Below are 17,136 nucleotides of genomic sequence, written 5' to 3'. Positions count from 1 at the left end.
TGTGGGAGACACGGTTGAGGGCGTTCTCGACCACCGAGGAGGGGAAGTTACGGTCCTTGAAAAACGAGGACAACTGAGATGTACGGGAGTGGAATGCCTCATCCTGGGAGCAGATGCGGCGGAGGCGAAGGAATTGGGAATAGGGGATAGCATGGGTTGAAAAAGGAAGTGAGTGCAGGGATATGACAAATGGCTCTAGATGCATGTGTGAAGACCATAGAAATAGAAACAGGAATAGGTCATTTGGTCCCTCAAGCCTGCTGCAATATTCAATAGGATCATGGCTGATCTGACATTCCTCATGTCCACTTTGCTGTGTTTTTCCTGTAACCATTGATTACTGTACTGATCAAGAATCTATCTAAGCCATAAATACACATAAAGACTCTACTCCCATAGCTGTCAGTGGCAAGGAGTTATAAAGACAATTCTTCATAGTTTTAAATTGGTGCTGTTTTGTTCTGAGACTATGCCTGCTATCCTAGGCTCTCCCATGATGGGAAACATCCTCTCAGCATTTATCCTGTCAGCGTCCCTTCATCGTCTTATACGTTTCAATGAGATCCCCTCTCATTTTAAACTCCCGTGAGTAGGGTCCCAACCTGTTAAGCTTTGCTCAGAAGACAATGCCTCCATACCAGAGATCATCTTTCTAAACTGTCTCTGAATCTTCTCTACCTAAACTGAAATGATACCTATGCTTAAATAAGGGAACAAAATATTCTCAGTACATGAGGTGTGGTCTCACCAGTACCTTGTTACAGTTATAATAAGACGTCCCTACTCTTATACTCCAACCCCCACAAAATAAATCCCATCCCAGCTTCCATAACACACAAAAACTGAATAAAAACCAAAAGAACTGTGGATGCTGTAGATCAGGAACGAAAACAGAAGTTGCTGGAAGCTCAGCAGGTCTGGCAGCATCTGTGAAGAAAAAAAATCAAGAGTTATCGTTTTGGGTCCGGTGACTCTTCCTCAGTTCCGTTCTTCTGTTTTTGTTGCTGACACAAAAATCTGAAATAGCTGGAAAATCTCAGCAAGTCTGGCAGCTTCTGTTCTTGACGATTCTGAAGGGTCACTGAACCTGAAATGTTAACTCTGCTTCCTCTCCACAGATGCTGTCAGACCTGCTGAGCTTTTCCTATATTTCTGTTTTTGTTTCTGATTTCCAGCATCTGCAGTTTTCCAACATTCCATTAGCCTTCCTGATTACCTGTTGCACCCATGTGCCAACTTTCTGTTTTTCATTTGGACGTTGTTTTGTGCGTGCACACGACAGGTCAAAATGGGCTCCTTCTGTACATGGTAACCATTCTGTGATATAACCAAGGCAACAAGTACAACAAATGCTGGAGGTCTGTAAAGTGCCTAGTCTGAAGATGAGATGTTGTTCCCCTCAGTTTGTGCTGTGATTCACTGGAGCACTGCAGCATGCCAAGGACAGACAAGTGGGCATGCAAGCAGTCTGCTGTGTTAAAATGACTGGCCATGTACAGACTGGAGATGTTCTGCAAAGCTGTGACCCAGTTTACGTTTACATTGGAGAAACCAAACGCAGACTGAGTGACTGCTTTTAGAACACCTCCAGTCTCATTTTCAGACTAGCCTTATGGACTTAATATTAAGTTCAGCACCTTCAAATTGTGAACAAACTGTCATTCCTAACCTTTCTTTTAGCTTTACTTGTTACATTCTCTGTCACCACGTGCTCTCTCCTCTCCCACCACCTCAGAGGGACAGAGATAACAAGGTGTGGAGCTGGATGAACACAGCAGGCCAAGCAGCATCAGAGGAACAGGAAAGCTGACGTTTCGGGCCTAAACCCTTCTTCAGAAAACCTTGCCTGTTCTTCTCAATCTGGCAGTTGGACACACCATTGTTCTACCATTCTCGCATTCTGATCACTTAATCTGAACTATCAACATCTTTTCTCTCTCTCGACTCTGCACCCCCCTCCGCAACAATAGCATAAATGCTGCCCCTTCCACATTTCACTACAGCTCTGATGAAGAGCCATCTCGACTCGAAACATTAGTTTGCTCTCTCTCCATGGATGCTGCCTGACCCGCTGCGATCTCCAACATTTGTTGTTGTCAGTACAGATTCCAGCATCTAGAGCAACTCTCTCCTACGTGGACTGAGCACTTTCCACTCTCTTGTAAGCAGCACTGGCCCTTTAAATGATGGCCACGCCCCTTCATCCGGCTAGGTCACGCCCCGCGCAGGTTAGGCGACGCCCCCCACCGCTGCGCAATGACGTCACGGGCCGGGAGCCATGGCTTCCCTGGATGCTGAGGTGAGACAGCCGCTGAGGGAAGGGAATTCCTCTTTCCGATTAAAAAAATGTTACTACTCTCCACTTACATCGGGGGCGCTTAGTCTTCTCTTCACCCACCCCGCTCAAATCCCATCCCGGCTTACATCTAAAACCGAGGCTTTTTCGTTTTCCCCTCCCTCGCTCATTGCTGCTCCGTCGGCTCCGAGTCCACGGCGGCCATGGGTCTAGGGCGCTTTGTGAGGCGGAGAGGGGGAAGGAGCCAGGTGATTGACAGCCGGGACCAGGGAACCTGTACAACGCATCGACTCCCCTTGCGTTGGATTGATTAGATGCGTTATGCGCGATTCCGGGCGGAGGTTAGCGGGCGACTGTTCTTTTCACCCCGTATTCTGTGTAGTGCATTGGCTCCCTACTGTTGGCTCGTGGCGGAACGTATTACACAGGGTTAGGGTTGGGCTACGATGATTGACTGTAGAACCCTTTATCCTGTGTGATGTATCCATTCCCTTCTCTTGGAGTGTTTGGACATGCGCTATACAAGGTTTGGGGCGGAGAAATATTTGGAACCCTGCAATCTGTGTGATGCAGTGACCTCCCTTTGTTGGCGGCGTAGGAGCTATGTGTTATACAGGCTTCGGCTCGGCCGCGATGTACTGTGTAATTGACTGCCGATCCCCATATCTTGTAGAGTGTATAAACTGCCTCTGATAACGTTGCGGGATGTCCGTTATCCTAGGTCTGGGGTACGAATCTGGCCGACTGTACAGTTAGACATGCTGCCTTGTTGCTGTGCAATATTTTTTTTCTCGGCAGTGTATTTTGATTAACTTGCAAGCCTGCGATTCTGTCCAGTTACTTTCTCTTTAGCTCAATAAAACTCTCACTTCTATGTCGTTGACGGTACATTCTCGTTTTTTTTTTAGCGATTTTAAAATGCTCGAAAACTTACCACATTGAATCGTCCGTGGTACTGCACACCCCTTTCCAATTCTCTTTACCAATCTTGCTGATCGTTCAGGTGAAATGCTGCATTATAAACCGCCTGTCAAAGACATATTAGGTCAAATGCAATACTGTACAAGGTAGTTAGCTTGTTAAGTGGGCAGATGGCCTATTTCTGAGTGGCGGGAGGGAAGTCGGTCAGATTTACCGCTGTTGAGCAGCGAAGGTGGTAAGATTTGGTGTCAGACGAGGACTGACCAGAAGGGCATCTCAGCTGTAATGCATTCTCATGTCAAACAGACTGCCTTTATTATTCAAGGTATCGAATACAAGAGCAAAGAGGGTATGATGGAACTGTTTATAATGTTAGTTAGACTACAGCTTTTTTCAGTTTTCAGTTCTGTTTTGCCATGCCAAAGGAAGTATGTTACTGCATCTAGAGAGGGTGCAGAATGTTGCTTGGGCTGGTGTGATTCAGCTATGAAGAGATAAGCTGATGTTGTTTTCTTAAAGCAGAGAAAGCTGAAATTGAATTTGATCGAGGTACACAAAGTTACAAGAGGCATAGAATAGATAGGGAGAAAATGTTTCCCCTCTGAGGGATCAAAAACCAAGGGGCAAAGTTTTAAAGTAAAAGCAGGACGTTTAAAGGTCATTTAAGGAGAGCCTTCTTTACTCACAGGATTGTGGATGCCTGGAACACGCTGCTTAAAACTATGCTAGGGGCAAGATGTGTTAAGACATTTGTGAAGTACTTAGATGAAGGTAAATATTTGACACACCATAATGTACAAGGCTGCAGGCAAGATGCTTGAAAATGGGATTAGAGTAGATGGATGTTTGACTGGCATCGTGGGCTGAAGGCCCTTTTTCCATGCTGTAAAACTTTACAACTCTATATCTAGCCAGATGTTGTTGGTTAAGTGAAGCCAAATCTCCCAGCATCCTTACAATGTTGACTGAATCAAAACTGATCATCATTTCAAAGACTTCTGTTAGGTTATCCTACAGCATTTCCTTTCCTGATATGTATACCCACACATTTCTGTTTCCATCTTTAGTAATCTTCTCTGTCCCTTCTCCAGCGCCTGCTATATTCTTTTCATTATATGGTACCAGAACTGCATACAATACTCTTAAGTGTGGTTCGATACTTGTTTAGCATAACTTATCTTGTTAGTTCAGAACTAGGGGCCATACATATGAGACAGTTACTAATACGTCCAGAAGTCACGCGACACCAGGTTATAGTCCGACAGGTTTATTTAAAATCCCAAGCTTTCGGAGTGCTGCTCCTTCATCAGGAAACGGTTGGACTATAACCTGATGTAGTGTGACTTCTAATTTTGTCCCTCCCAGCCTAACACATCATGACTAATAAATTCAATCGTGAATTCAGGAAGAACTTTTTTTGCCCAGAATGTGGAACTTTGTACCCCAGAGAGCAATTGAGACAATTGTCATAGTTGCCTTTTAAGAAGAAACTGGATGACCACATGAAGAAGAAAGAAAAAGAAGGATGCAGTGATAAGGTGGGATGAAGAGGGTCGTGTGGAGCTTCAACTAGATGGACTGATCTGTCTGTTTCTGTGCTGTAAATACTTTTTTACAATCCCACAATTGAGCAATCAGTTGAAGGCAACACTTTTTATTTGTCAGAGAAAATAATGGTCCAGCAGCTGCTGTTCCTCGGCTTGCGTTGTAAACTTTTCACCGTGTCTTGTGGTGCAGGATAGGTTTTTTGCTCAAAACAGAAGACACTGTTTCTCTTTGATGGTGTGTTGAGTCACTTCCCTCTCCTTGTTCCCCTCCTTGTGCCTCAAGCTCAGCCCTCTGACACTATTCCAACAGAAAGCAGGGACATATGGAATGCAAAAGGAGGGAGTGTTTTTGAAATAAAAAACAGAGCCTGAGAGAAAGAGGATTAGCATTCTTCTGAAGTGCAATCTCCTCAACCCCATGAGACCCTTCCTGTCTTGCTGTGAGGAGTTGGGGTGGGTGGATTAGGGATCTGTCGGAGATGTTGAGGTAGGATCATCAAATTGATACATTTCTCTTGGAATATTGAGAGTTATTTTGCTTTCCTTTCACAGGTGGTGGCTAACAGCCCAGTTGAAGCTGCAGCAGAACCAGAACTCCTGGTGCTGGACACGAGCCCCAGCTGTGAACTAGTCCAAGGTAAGATTACAGATTCAAGACAGCTGTTGTTCTTTCAGCAAAGGACACAGCAATACAGAGTAGCGTGCAGAGAGAGAGAACATAGAACATTACAGCGCAGTACAGGCCCTTCGGCCCTCGATGAAGGCATGGTGATCTGCTTCTGGAAGTCTCCATGGGGCTAGGGTTGCTGACCATTACAGTGGTAGGGAGAGACTCCATCCTGAGTGGTGTCTTGGGGTCTTTTGTCACTTTCCTAGTCAGGTCAAAGGACAGAGTTGTAGCGGATGGAATTTAATGTGGGAAAATGGAAAGTCAGTGAGATTGGATGGAAGCGGGGTGAGTCTGTATGAAGCAGCAACCTACCCAATGTCACATAACAGGACAGAGAGCTAAGATTGTATCATGCTGTTGAAATGATTTTGGCAGACAGTAGCTGAGCCTTTTCAGATAAGGAATCAAACCCGGATCCCTGGCGCTGTGCGACAGCAGTGGTTACAACTCAGCCACCGTGCTGCCCATGTGTTCAGTGTTGGGGAAGTACATCAGTGCAAAAGATAAGGCTGATGCATTTGCACTCATCTTCAGCCAGAAGTTCGAATTGGCTGCTCCATCTGAGCCTGATCCAGTTATAATTGCTGCGTCATTGGTGGTTGTGTCTTTTAGCTGCCCAGGCCTAAGCTCTGGAACTACCCTCCTAAAACACTCACTTTCCTCTCTCCCTCTCTTTCAATCTTTAAGACCCTCTTTAAAGCCTGCCTCATCGACCAAGCTTTTTGTCATCTGGCCTCATAATTCTTCATGTTCCTTTTGTTATCTTTTATATATTGTCATGGAATCTTCTGTCTGTCACTCATAAACAGAGAGAGACACATATAAACTAAGATGTCTGGGGAGGTTGGGAAGGATTGAACAGACCTTTTGTCCGGACAGAGACGGAGGAATGACTTGATGGAGGCCTTTGAAATTATAAGGTTCATATGGGTAAACTTGGGAAGATGTTTCTACGTATGGGGAAGACTAGCATTAAGGGCCATGAGTATAAGCTTGTCACTAATAAATCCAATAGTCCATTCAGGAGAAAGGTAACCCAGAGCTTGGGCGGAGTGGGGAACACACAACTGCAGGGATTGGTTGAGGTGCGTAGTATGCATTTAAAAAGAAACTGGACAAACACTTAAGGGAGAAAGGAATCAATAGATACATCGATGGAATGAGATGAACTAGTGTAGGTGGAATCTTGTGTGGAACATGAACAGCTGCTCAAGCCAGTTAGACCCTTCGAGCCTGCTCTGCCGTTATATACACTCATGGCTAATCATCCAACTCAGTACCCTGTTCCTGCTTTCTCCCTATACCCTTTGATCCCTTTCATTCTTCTTGAACAAGTCAATAATGGTGCAGTGGTAATGTCACTGGACTGGTAGTCATCGACCCATATGGTGATTCAAATACCAACAAGCAGGTGGAATTTGAATTCTATACATCAATCTGAAATTGAAAGCTAATCTCAGTTATGGAGACCATGAAACTATTGTTGATGGTGGATTTAGCTGGTCAGCAGTGCTTTCATATCCAGACACCCCCTGATTTATGAACGCTCATACTTGCGAATGAGATCCAATATTAACGTTAATTTTAAAAATCTGACGCACAAAAATTTTATCCTACTTACAAAGGGTTATTTTAGATTATAACGTATTGTGTTCTGACTCGTGTGTGCTGCTGCCTCACAGCACCAGGCACCCGAGTTCGGTGACTGTCTGTATGGAGTTTTACAGATTCTCCCTGTGTCTGCATGGGTTTCCTCCGGGTGATCTGCTTTCTTCCGACAGTCCAAAGATGTGCAGGTTAGGTGAGTTGGCCATACTAAATTACCCATAGTGTCCAGGGATGTGTAGGTTAGGTGGATTAGCTGTGGAAAATGCAGGGTTACAGAGATAGGGGTGATTCTGGTTGGGATGCTCTTCGGAGGGTCGGTGTGGCCTTGTTGGGCTGAATGGCTGTTTCCACACTGTAGGGATTCTATGAGCATGCTCAAGAATAGAAGTCGTTCATAACTTGTCTGTAGAACCACGATGTACACCTTGATGTTCTATAGCTTTATGATACAGTTGAGCATGCGGTAAGAGGAATGCACCCTGGGAAATAAACATCATGTGGCGTTTATTTTGCAGAGATCAACGACACATCAGGGCCGTCTCCCCAGAAAACGGGACAGGTGCCAAATCCTGTGGCAGGCAGCGGAAACACAATGGGTAACATCGCTTTGCAGAATAGCAGCAGGGAGCTGCCGTGCCCTGGGACCAGCCAAGAGATCGTAGCGAAGGCCCCTGATCCCGAGGCTGTGGTGGTGTCAGACCTCCTCGGGGAAGAGTCAGGAAGCAGTGAGCCACAGTGCAAACCCGGCGAGTCCTTCCTGGCCTCAGAGTGCCCTTCGCCCGATGCTGTGGCCGCTGGTCGTCCTGGTTCTCAAACTGGAGCTCTTTCTGCCAAAGGTCTCGCAGGTAAACCCTATACAGGTTCTCCCTGCCTGCCTGCGTTCCCAGTCCCCAAGAGCTTGTCACTTCTGCCACCACTATCCTCTTGTTAGTATCTGTGTCTTTCCAGCTGGCATTGCACATCTGGGCCAGCATGGTCACTGTTCCCTGGAGTTCTTGTCTGGCTGAGCAACAAGTCTGTTGGGCGACACACCTTTGGCAGGGTTGGGGTGTGGCAGAGGGTGCCAGTTTTGGTGCAGTAAATGGGGAGAAACTTTCCACTGGCAGGATGGTTCATGGTGAGTCATAGAGTGTCCAGCTCGCCCATGCCGACCAGTTTCCCCAACTAAACTAGTCCGATTTGCCTGCGTTTGACCCATGTCCCTCTAAAATTTTCCTTTCATATACTTGTTTGAATGTCTTTTAAATGTTGTAACTGTACCTGCATCTAGCGCTTCCTTTGGCAGTTCATTCCACACACAAACCACACTCTGTCTGAAATAGTTGCCTCTCAGGTCCTTTTTTCCTCTCACCTTAAAAATATGCTTGCTAGTTTTGAACTCTCCCACCCTAGGGAAAAGGGCTATTCACCTTATCTATGCCCTTCATAAAGTCACCCCTAACCTGCTACACTCCAGTGAAAAAAAGCCCAGCCTATCCTTACAGCTCAAACCCTCCAGTCCCAGCAACATCCTGGTAAATCTTTTCTGAACCCTCTCCAATTTAATAATATCCTTCCTTTAACTGGGCAACCGGAACTGTTCACAATACTCCAAAAGTGGCCTCACCAACATCCTGTACAACCTCAATGTGACATCCCAATTCCTCCGCTCAAAAGTCTGAGCAATGAAGGCCAGTGTGCTAAGTGCCTTCTTAATCACCCTGTCTACCTGTGATGCAACTTTTAAAGAACTACGTACCTGAACCCCTGAAGGCAACTGATTTAAGATCTTTGGCAAAGGAATGAGACAGGCGGAGGGGAGACCTGTTTCTTTTATGTAGGAAGTTTTCGTGGTTTAGAAAAACCTTGCGATCTTCAATCCTGCTTTTCAATTGTACATTCCTTGGTCTTAGTCACTCCACCATCGGTGACCATGCTGTTAGCTCCCTGGCCTTTAAAGACTTTGAAGTTTCCTCTCTACATTGCTCTTCTTTCTTTTCTTTTTCAAGATATTTTCTTAAAACCAGGATCTGACCAAGCTGCCGCACTACATCCTCAGTGTCAAATTTTACTTTATGAAACACCTTGGGATGTTTCACTGAATTGGCACTGGGCAAATGCAAGATGTTGTGGTTGAAAGGGTGGTGGAAGTAAATCGACTAGTCCCTTTTGAAAGAAACTTAGGATAATGCTTTGAAATTTGAAAAAAGAAATTGTTTGGATAAAGGCAAAGAACCGGGTGTAGGAACAAACAGGGCAGCTCTTTTGATGACCCAGCACAGAAGCAATGGGCTGGCTGGACTGCACCCATGCTGTTCCATTATTGTGATTATTTCTTTCCTTCCTCAGGCCATGCTGCCAAGACATTCCCTGCTTCCCCCACCAAGGCTCTAGGTGCCAACAGAGCAAAGATGACACTAACTGGGATCAACAAATCACCGAACTCCATTCAGAGTCTTGCCATGAAGCTACTCAGTGTGCCGACTGGGCGGGCGGGGAACGAAGTGGCACCAGTCCCCGTCGAGGTTCAGAGACCAACCTCAACTCCAGATGAGAAACCCAAGGTCCACAAAGCAAGGAAGTCGATATCCAGATCAAGCACCAATCAGGTAGGTACTGATTATGAGGCCTAGCTTCCTGTACACTGGCACGGAGCTCAGTCTATTGCCACATAGTGGCTGAGCATATGCAAACATGATGGCCTTGAATGCCATATCTGGAGGAGACTGAGGGGGACATGATGGGGATGTATAAAATTGATGGGCATAGATAGGATAGACAGGAAGGAACTTTTGCCCCTTGCTGGAGGGATCAATGACCAGGAGATAGAGATTTAAGAGCAAATTACTGCAGATGCTGGAATCTTTTACTGAAAATAAAAAATGCTGCAGATCGCTGCAGGTCAGGCAGCATCCATGGGGCAAGAGCAAGCAAAGGCTTCGAGTCTAATTGATTCTTCTTCAAAGCTGACATGAAGTGTGGTGGGTGCAGAATTTATGCAGTAGTGGAGGTGAGGGGGGGAGTGGAGTGCTGGGGGAGAGAGGCTGATTTGAGGTAGGTAAGGGGCAGGAGGTTTAAAGGGAATGTGAGAAAATCTTTTTCACCCAGAGGGTGGTGGGAATGTGGAACTCGCTGCCATTATTAATTTTTTTTCTTTATTCGTTAATGGGATGAGGATATCGCTGGCTAGACAGCATTTGTTGTCCATCCCTAATTGCCCAGAGGCAGTTCAGAGTCAACCACATTGCTGTGGGTCTGGAGAAACATGTAGGCCAGACCAGGTAAATATGGCAGTTTCCTTCCCTAAAGGACATTAGTGAACCAGATCGCTTTTTCCTGACAATGGATTCATGGTCATCATTATATTCTTAATTCCAGATATTTTATTGAATTCAAATTCCACCATCTGCCGTGTTATCCGGGTCGCTGGATTAACAGTCCAGCGATAATACCACGAGGCCATTGCCCCCTCTATATTAAGAATAGGAGAGACAGAAATCCTCATATCATTTAAGAAATATTGAGATATGCACTTGCCAAGATACACAATGCTATGGACCGAATGCTGGCAAATGGGATTAGAATAGTTAGCTCATTGTTGTTGACCAGTGCTTACTGTGCTGTAGACCTCTATGACTGTACCTCAGCTGGGCTACAATGAGGGAAGAATAGGAGCTGGGAGGTTGTTGGCCCCTCCACAATCCGTCAGCTCCTAGAATGGAAGGTTAAACCTGGGACATTGTGACTCCGAGGCGAAAGTGCTATCTTTGGAGCACAAAATCTCATGTGACACTCTGGTACTGTACTGAAGAAGGTGTCTTTTGTTGGATGAGACATTCTATTGAGGCTCTATCTTCCTGCGCCTGTGCATGTTATAAAGAAAAATCCTGCAGCACCAGTTTGAAAGAAAAGTCAAAGGAGTTATCTGAGTCAATATTTGCCCCTCAATCAACATCTCTGAAACCAATTAGGTGGTCATCATCACATTGTTTCTTGTGGAAGCTGGCTGTGGGCATTTTGGCTGCTGTATTTCCATTAGAATGTTGACAATACTTCAGGAAAGGCTTCATTAGCTGTAAAGAGATGTTAAAAGGTCCCCCACAAACAGAAGACTTTAGCAAAAACACTCGAGTTACGTGACGCGGGGAGGGATAAGTTCAAGAAAATGTAGACTGACATTTTTTGGGGGGGACTTAGAAGTCTGGGGAGTGTACTTTTAAGGTGAGAGGAGAAAGATTCAAAAAAGACATGGGGGCATTTTTTTTTCACAGGTTGGGTGGTATGTGTATGGAATAAACTTCCAGAGGAAGTGATGGATGTGCATACAGTTATAATGTACTTATCTAAACATCTTTTAAACATGAATGGGAAAGGTTTAGAGGGATATGGGCCAAGTGTATGTAGGTGGGGTTGGTTTAATTTGGGATTATGGGTGGCATGGACTGGTTGGACTGAAAGGATCTGTGTTGTCTGACTCTGATTGTTTAAAAGAAAATTGAGTTTCAAACTCTGAAGGCATTTGGTTGAACTATCTTCATTGTCACAGTATTGTGATTCTCACATCATCTCAATCATCTCAAAACTAAAATAATCCTGCTCTTTTTACACAGAGATTGGCTATGGAGCTAGGGACGTTGCCCACAGAACGGGCAGGCCAGACCCCTGGGGTGACGATGGAGCCAGAACTTGCAGTCCCAGGTCAGGATGAGAATCAGGAGGTTCATAGAGCAAGGAAATCAATACTGAAAGGCGGTTTCAGTCAGGTACGGTGCACAGAATTATCTGGGTGAGAGTGAAGGCTGCAGGATGGATGAGCTGAGTGACCATGGCATCATGGTATGGAAAACCACTGACTTACAGGGGAGTAAGAAGGAATGTAATAGATTCATAGAATCCCTACAGTGTGGCTAGAGGTCATTTGGCCTGTCAATTTTGCACCCATCCTCCTAACAGCATCCTACCCAAACCTAGCCTCCTATCCTATCCCCATAACCCTGCAATTTACCATGATTAATCCACCGAGCTTGTGCCCCTGGACACTACAGACAATTAAGCATGACCAATCACCTAACCTGCACATCTTTGGAAACCCATGCAGACACGGGGAGAACGTGCAAACTCCACACAGACAGTCTCCATACAGACCCAAAGCTGGAATTGAATCTGGGTCCCTGGCACTGTGAGGCAGCAGTGCTAACCATTGTGCCTCATGCCACCACACAGAAGGTATTATTAAAGAACTTATAATGGGACACTTGGATAAATTCAAGGCAATCAGGCAAAATCAGTATGGTTTTGTGAAACCACATTTGATCAATTTATCATCATTCTTTGTGGAGGTAACTTGTGCCATGGATGTATTCTATCAGGCAAACAGCATGTGATTGTTTTGATTTGATTTGATTTATTTTTATCACGTACCGAGATACAGTGAAAGTATTGTTTTGCATGCTATCCAAACCAGTCATACCCTACATAAGTACATCAGGGTAATAGAACAGAACGCAGAAGATAGTGTTACAGCTACAGCAAAGGTGCAGAGGAAGATCAATTTTAATATATGAGAGGTTGATTCAAAAGTCTGATAACAGCAGGGTGGAAGCTATTCTTGAGTCTGTTGGTGCACGTTTTCAAATTTTTGTATCTTCTGTCCGATGGAAGAGAATATAACTGGGGGTAGGAAGTGTCTTTGACTATGTTGGCTGTTTTCCTGAGGCAGCAGTTTACTTCCCTGTTACAAAATACGAACCACGCCTTTCAGTTCATCATGTCTGCTCCGCCATTCAGTAAGGTCATGGCTTATCTGATTGTAACCTGAAATCCATATTCCTGCCTAGCCCTGTTAACCTTACATCCCCTTGCTTAACAAAAATCTTACTTATCTCTGCCTTAAAATATTCAAGGTCTCTGCTTCCACTGCTGTTTCAGGAAAAGAGATCCAAAGACACTCAATACTCCGAGAGGGGAAAAAATATTGCCAAATCTCAATTTCAAATAGGCAACCTCTTATCTTTAATCAATCAATCCTTGTCCTAGGTTCTCCCATAAGAAGAAGTATTCTCTCCGCCCTGTCAAGATCTTTCAGGATTCTGTATGAATCAAACAAGTTGTCTCTTGTCTAGCTTTTCCAACCTTTCCTCATAAAACAACATGCTCATTCCAGTCATTAGTCTTGTGAACCTTCTCTGAACTGCCTCAGATGCATTTGCAACCTTTCTTAAATAAGGCTGTACTGTATAATTAAACAATACTGTACTCCAGATGTAGTCTCACTAGTTCTTTGTATAATAGAACCTCCTTACTTTTGTATTCAATTTCCCCATGCAATAATGATAATATTCCATTAGCTTTCCTAATTAATTGCTGTACCTGCACACTAATCTTTCCCCAGATGCCTTTACACTCAAGAGCTCTGCAGTTTCTTGCCATTTAGATAATATACTTTAATATTCTTCCTGCACATTTTTGCTCATTATTCTCCATTTTCAACAACTTTACCCCATCACTTATCTTTTTATAACCACTTTGTGTCATTTTAGCAAGATATTGACTTGTGTTGTCAACAAATTTGGCAACCATACCTTCTGATCCTGTGGCACACCACAGGTTACATCTTGAACATTTACACCTAGTTTCTGCTCCCTGTTAGCTTGCCAGTCTTCTATCTGTGCTTTTAAAGTTGCACATTTGTGTGCTTTGCTGGGGAGGGCTGGATTGCAATGTGCTGAACATGCATTAACAACTTCAGTAACTGCAAGGCTGCCTGTTTGCATGCTGAAGTATCCCATCTGCTTGTGTTTGATTGCTCGATTTCTTTATCCTCGCCTTATGACTAATTATGCCTGACTGAATATAGAGCTTGGCGGAGAAGTTGGCAAGCTTGCCCATCGGCCGGGCAGTTGGTGAAGCCCCTGGGGGAGTGGCAGAGTCAGAACATGCAGTGCACTCTCCAGACGAGAACCAGGATGTCCACCGAGCCAGAAAGTCGATCCTCAAAGGCAGCTTCAGTCAGGTAAAGAGAGTTCGTCTCACATCTGAGGACTGGCAAACAAGTTGGAGGAATGTTAAAATGTAGGGAGACGTTCTTCTGCTGTTGTAATCAGAGTCATAGAGTTGTACAGCACGAAAATAGACCTTTGGTCCAACTTGTCCTTGCCAACCAGATATCCTAAATTAATGTTGCCTCATTTGCCAGCACTTGGCCTAAATCCCTCTAAACCCTTCCTATTCATGTATCCATGTTGTTAATTGTACCAGCCTCCTCCACTTCCTCTGGCAGCTCATTCCATATATGCACCTCCCTCTGTGTGGAAAGGTTGCCCCTTAGGTCCCTTTTAAATGTTTCCTCTCTCACCTTAAATCTGTGCCCTCTAGTTTTGGACCCTACCCTGGAAAAAAGACTTTGGCTATTCACCCTATCCATGCCCTTCATGATTTTATAAACCTCTATAAGAGCATTCCTCAGGCTGAGGGGGGAACTAATACCTGCTGCCCAATCCCATGCAATCCCTTTGCACTCACCCTGGCCTCCTGTTGTAGCCACCCTGACCTCCTTCTCATCTTTCCCATCTCTTTCATTGTCTTCCTCCTCCATGCACCCCCCACTGTCTTCACCATCCTCACAACCATTTCCCTCTTGACCCCTGGTTCTGATTGGCTTCCACAGCGGATGGCAGGTGTGCCGACTGGCCGGACAATCAGTGAGGTTGGTGCAGAGACAGAGGTCACAGTCCCGGATCCGGAGGAATATCCAGAGATCCACAGAGCGAGAAAATCCTTTCTCTCAACAAACACCAGTCAGGTATGATGGGTCATGGTAGAAGTACAGATGCTTTGAGTGTGCCTTTAAGCCCTGTTAAACACAATTCTAAAGCTGGTGCGACATCAATTGACAAGTGTTAACTTATTTGTCTCGTTCGTCTACCTTTTTATGCTCCACTACTTGTAATGAATTCAGAATTTGGCCAGGAGCCTTCCAAGTGAGTCCATAGGCCAGGGCAGGAGTGAGGTGTCGACAGCGACAGCAGAGAGACAGGATGCTCACCAGGGCCAGGTGGAGAAAGCAAAGGTCCACAGGGCCCGGAAGTCCATGTTTAAACCCAGCCCTGCTCAGGTAAGTCTTACTGTGGGCGTTGGCATAACTCCACTCATGATAGGGGCGTTGTGGGAACACTGGAATTGAAAAGTTAAAAACTGCAGCACCTTTTATTATGATCAAAATGCACTGGGACGTGGCGCTAAATTGGTGCTGGTCATGAGGAAGCATGTGTAATTGTACCAAGGGGTGAGAATGGATTCACAACCTTGTAAAATTCCACAGTCTTCCATGCTTTTGGGTTTGATATGTGACACGAATGGTGCCGGCCTCCCCACACAATGGGACTTGGAAACGGACAAACCGAAGCTGGAAGCAGGGCAACAGTTAGGCAGTTTTTTTTTAATCTCCAAGCACCAGCTACACAAGTTATCAGGTCTTAGAAATTTTTAGACGCCGGTTTTATCAGAGGTTGGAGATGGTTCAGTCTGTGGAAAATCTCCAATCCTTGCTTCTCCAGCTTCTGCCCTCCCTTTAGATGGTTGACTTGAGAGATTGAAGGGCAGGGATTTCCTGAGGGGTGAATTTTGATCTGTCGGTCTGCGCAGATTCGGGATTGACACGTACATGAACGTCCTGTCTGTGCACCGCATTTCCCCATCGGTTCTGAAATTCATTCCCCTCACAAGAAGGCAGAACTCCCACTTTTTCAAAAGCCTGTCGTCATCTCTGTTTGGCGAGTAGATTATCTCCACTTACAGAGGCAAACCTCTTGTGTCCATCCACAGCTCAGCTCATGGCACTCTGCACTTTGATTGCAAAGATCATGGGATTGCATCCACCTCTGGGGATGTGGACTCAAAATCTGCGCTAGCATCAGAATTGGTTGAGAACTAGAGACAGTAAATCTGTTGGAGAGGTTTGGGTCTGTAGGAAATGCTAAAATAGGCCTGAGTTTATCTGAGGAGCATAGTGCCTGTCCCCTACCTCACTTGGTGCGTTAATTGGTTTTGGACTTACTGATGTTTACAGCTTGTAACGTTCTCAAAAAATGTGAAAAGGCGAGAGGCCATTTTACCCATCTATCTCATCCATTCTGTATTGAACTGTAAAGAATGAAGTCCAAAGATGTTGCTTTTCCAGATGTTAGTTGCCGGAGAGTTCAAGTAAGTGACTGGATTCTCCTCTTGGCAGTTTTGAGATCTTGGTTTCCCAGTTCCCCAATCCAACTTAAAATGCAGTCTTTTTTTTACGTATGTGCTTTATGTTTATATTCCCCTTCTCCACGCTGCTCTGCTAGATTTATATTGTGTGTAAACGTGACTGCTTTATTTTGCTGTACAGATAAAGCTGGTGGAGCTGAAAAGTGACTCTTGCCACCCGGATCCTGTTAACCCAATTATGCAGCAGCAGTTTGAGTTGCTGCCGGGCAGAGGTACGGCTGAGGCTGAAGCAGGGGTGCCAGCAGGTAAAGGATGAGACCTTTTAAAAATTAGTGTGTATTTGCGTGCATATGCTCATGAAGTGTGGTTGATATTTATCGCTCCACCCATGTCACGAAAATAGATAATTAAACCTGACATGGTGGCTCAGTGGTTAGCACTGCTGCCTCACAGTGACAGGAACCGGGTTTTATTCCAGCCTCGGGCCACTTTGTGTGTGTGCGGAGTTTAAACATTCTCCCCATGTCTGTGTGGGTTTCCTCTGGGTGCTCTAGATTCCTCCCACAGTCCAAACATGTGCAGGTTAGGTGGATTGGCCATACTAAATTGACAATAGTAATCAGGGATGTGGAGGCTAGGTGGATTAGGCATGGGAAATTCAAGGTTACAGGGACAGGGGAGGGAGGTGGGATGATCTTCGGAGGGTCAGTGTGGACTCGATGGACCAAATTACCTGCTTCCACAGTGTAGTGATTCTGTGATTCTGTGAAAGTGAGTGCAGAAACTCAGCGAGTCTGACAGCATCAAGGGAGAGAAACAGTTAACATTTTGAGTCCATTATGCTGCTTAATCAGAATCAAAATGGTCAATCTGTTCATTACCAGGTTTCAGTTTGTGGAAACTTGCTGTTTGTTCAT

The 17,136-nt window shown here is 45.1% G+C and overlaps 1 protein-coding gene across 7 annotated transcripts in view; it reads left to right on the top strand.

The window, feature by feature from the left end:
• Positions 1 to 2,260: 2,260 nt before the first annotated feature.
• Positions 2,261 to 17,136, top strand: part of ehmt2 (euchromatic histone-lysine N-methyltransferase 2) — an 85,212-nt gene continuing 70,336 nt past the window's right edge. For 3 of the 7 annotated variants that reach the window (XM_048616549.1, XM_048616547.1, XM_048616552.1), the window contains exons 1-9: positions 4,717 to 4,755; positions 5,317 to 5,401; positions 7,558 to 7,887; positions 9,371 to 9,630; positions 11,632 to 11,784; positions 13,878 to 14,033; positions 14,688 to 14,822; positions 14,979 to 15,134; positions 16,401 to 16,524. In XM_048616549.1, coding sequence (XP_048472506.1) covers positions 4,720 to 4,755; positions 5,317 to 5,401; positions 7,558 to 7,887; positions 9,371 to 9,630; positions 11,632 to 11,784; positions 13,878 to 14,033; positions 14,688 to 14,822; positions 14,979 to 15,134; positions 16,401 to 16,524 — 1,435 coding nt within the window. In that variant the 5' untranslated portion in view covers positions 4,717 to 4,719. Of the gene's footprint in view, positions 2,300 to 2,789; positions 2,823 to 3,264; positions 3,300 to 4,716; positions 4,756 to 5,316; positions 5,402 to 7,557; positions 7,888 to 9,370; positions 9,631 to 11,631; positions 11,785 to 13,877; positions 14,034 to 14,687; positions 14,823 to 14,978; positions 15,135 to 16,400; positions 16,525 to 17,136 lie in introns of those variants that run through there. The other 4 variants (XM_048616548.1, XM_048616551.1, XM_048616550.1 and 1 more) reach the window with 4 other exon arrangements.

The sequence above is a fragment of the Rhincodon typus genome, chromosome 35 (genome assembly GCF_021869965.1).
Source record: "Rhincodon typus isolate 14 chromosome 35, sRhiTyp1.1, whole genome shotgun sequence".
NCBI lineage: Eukaryota > Metazoa > Chordata > Chondrichthyes > Orectolobiformes > Rhincodontidae > Rhincodon > Rhincodon typus.
This window is presented reverse-complemented; position numbering and strand designations above follow the sequence as displayed.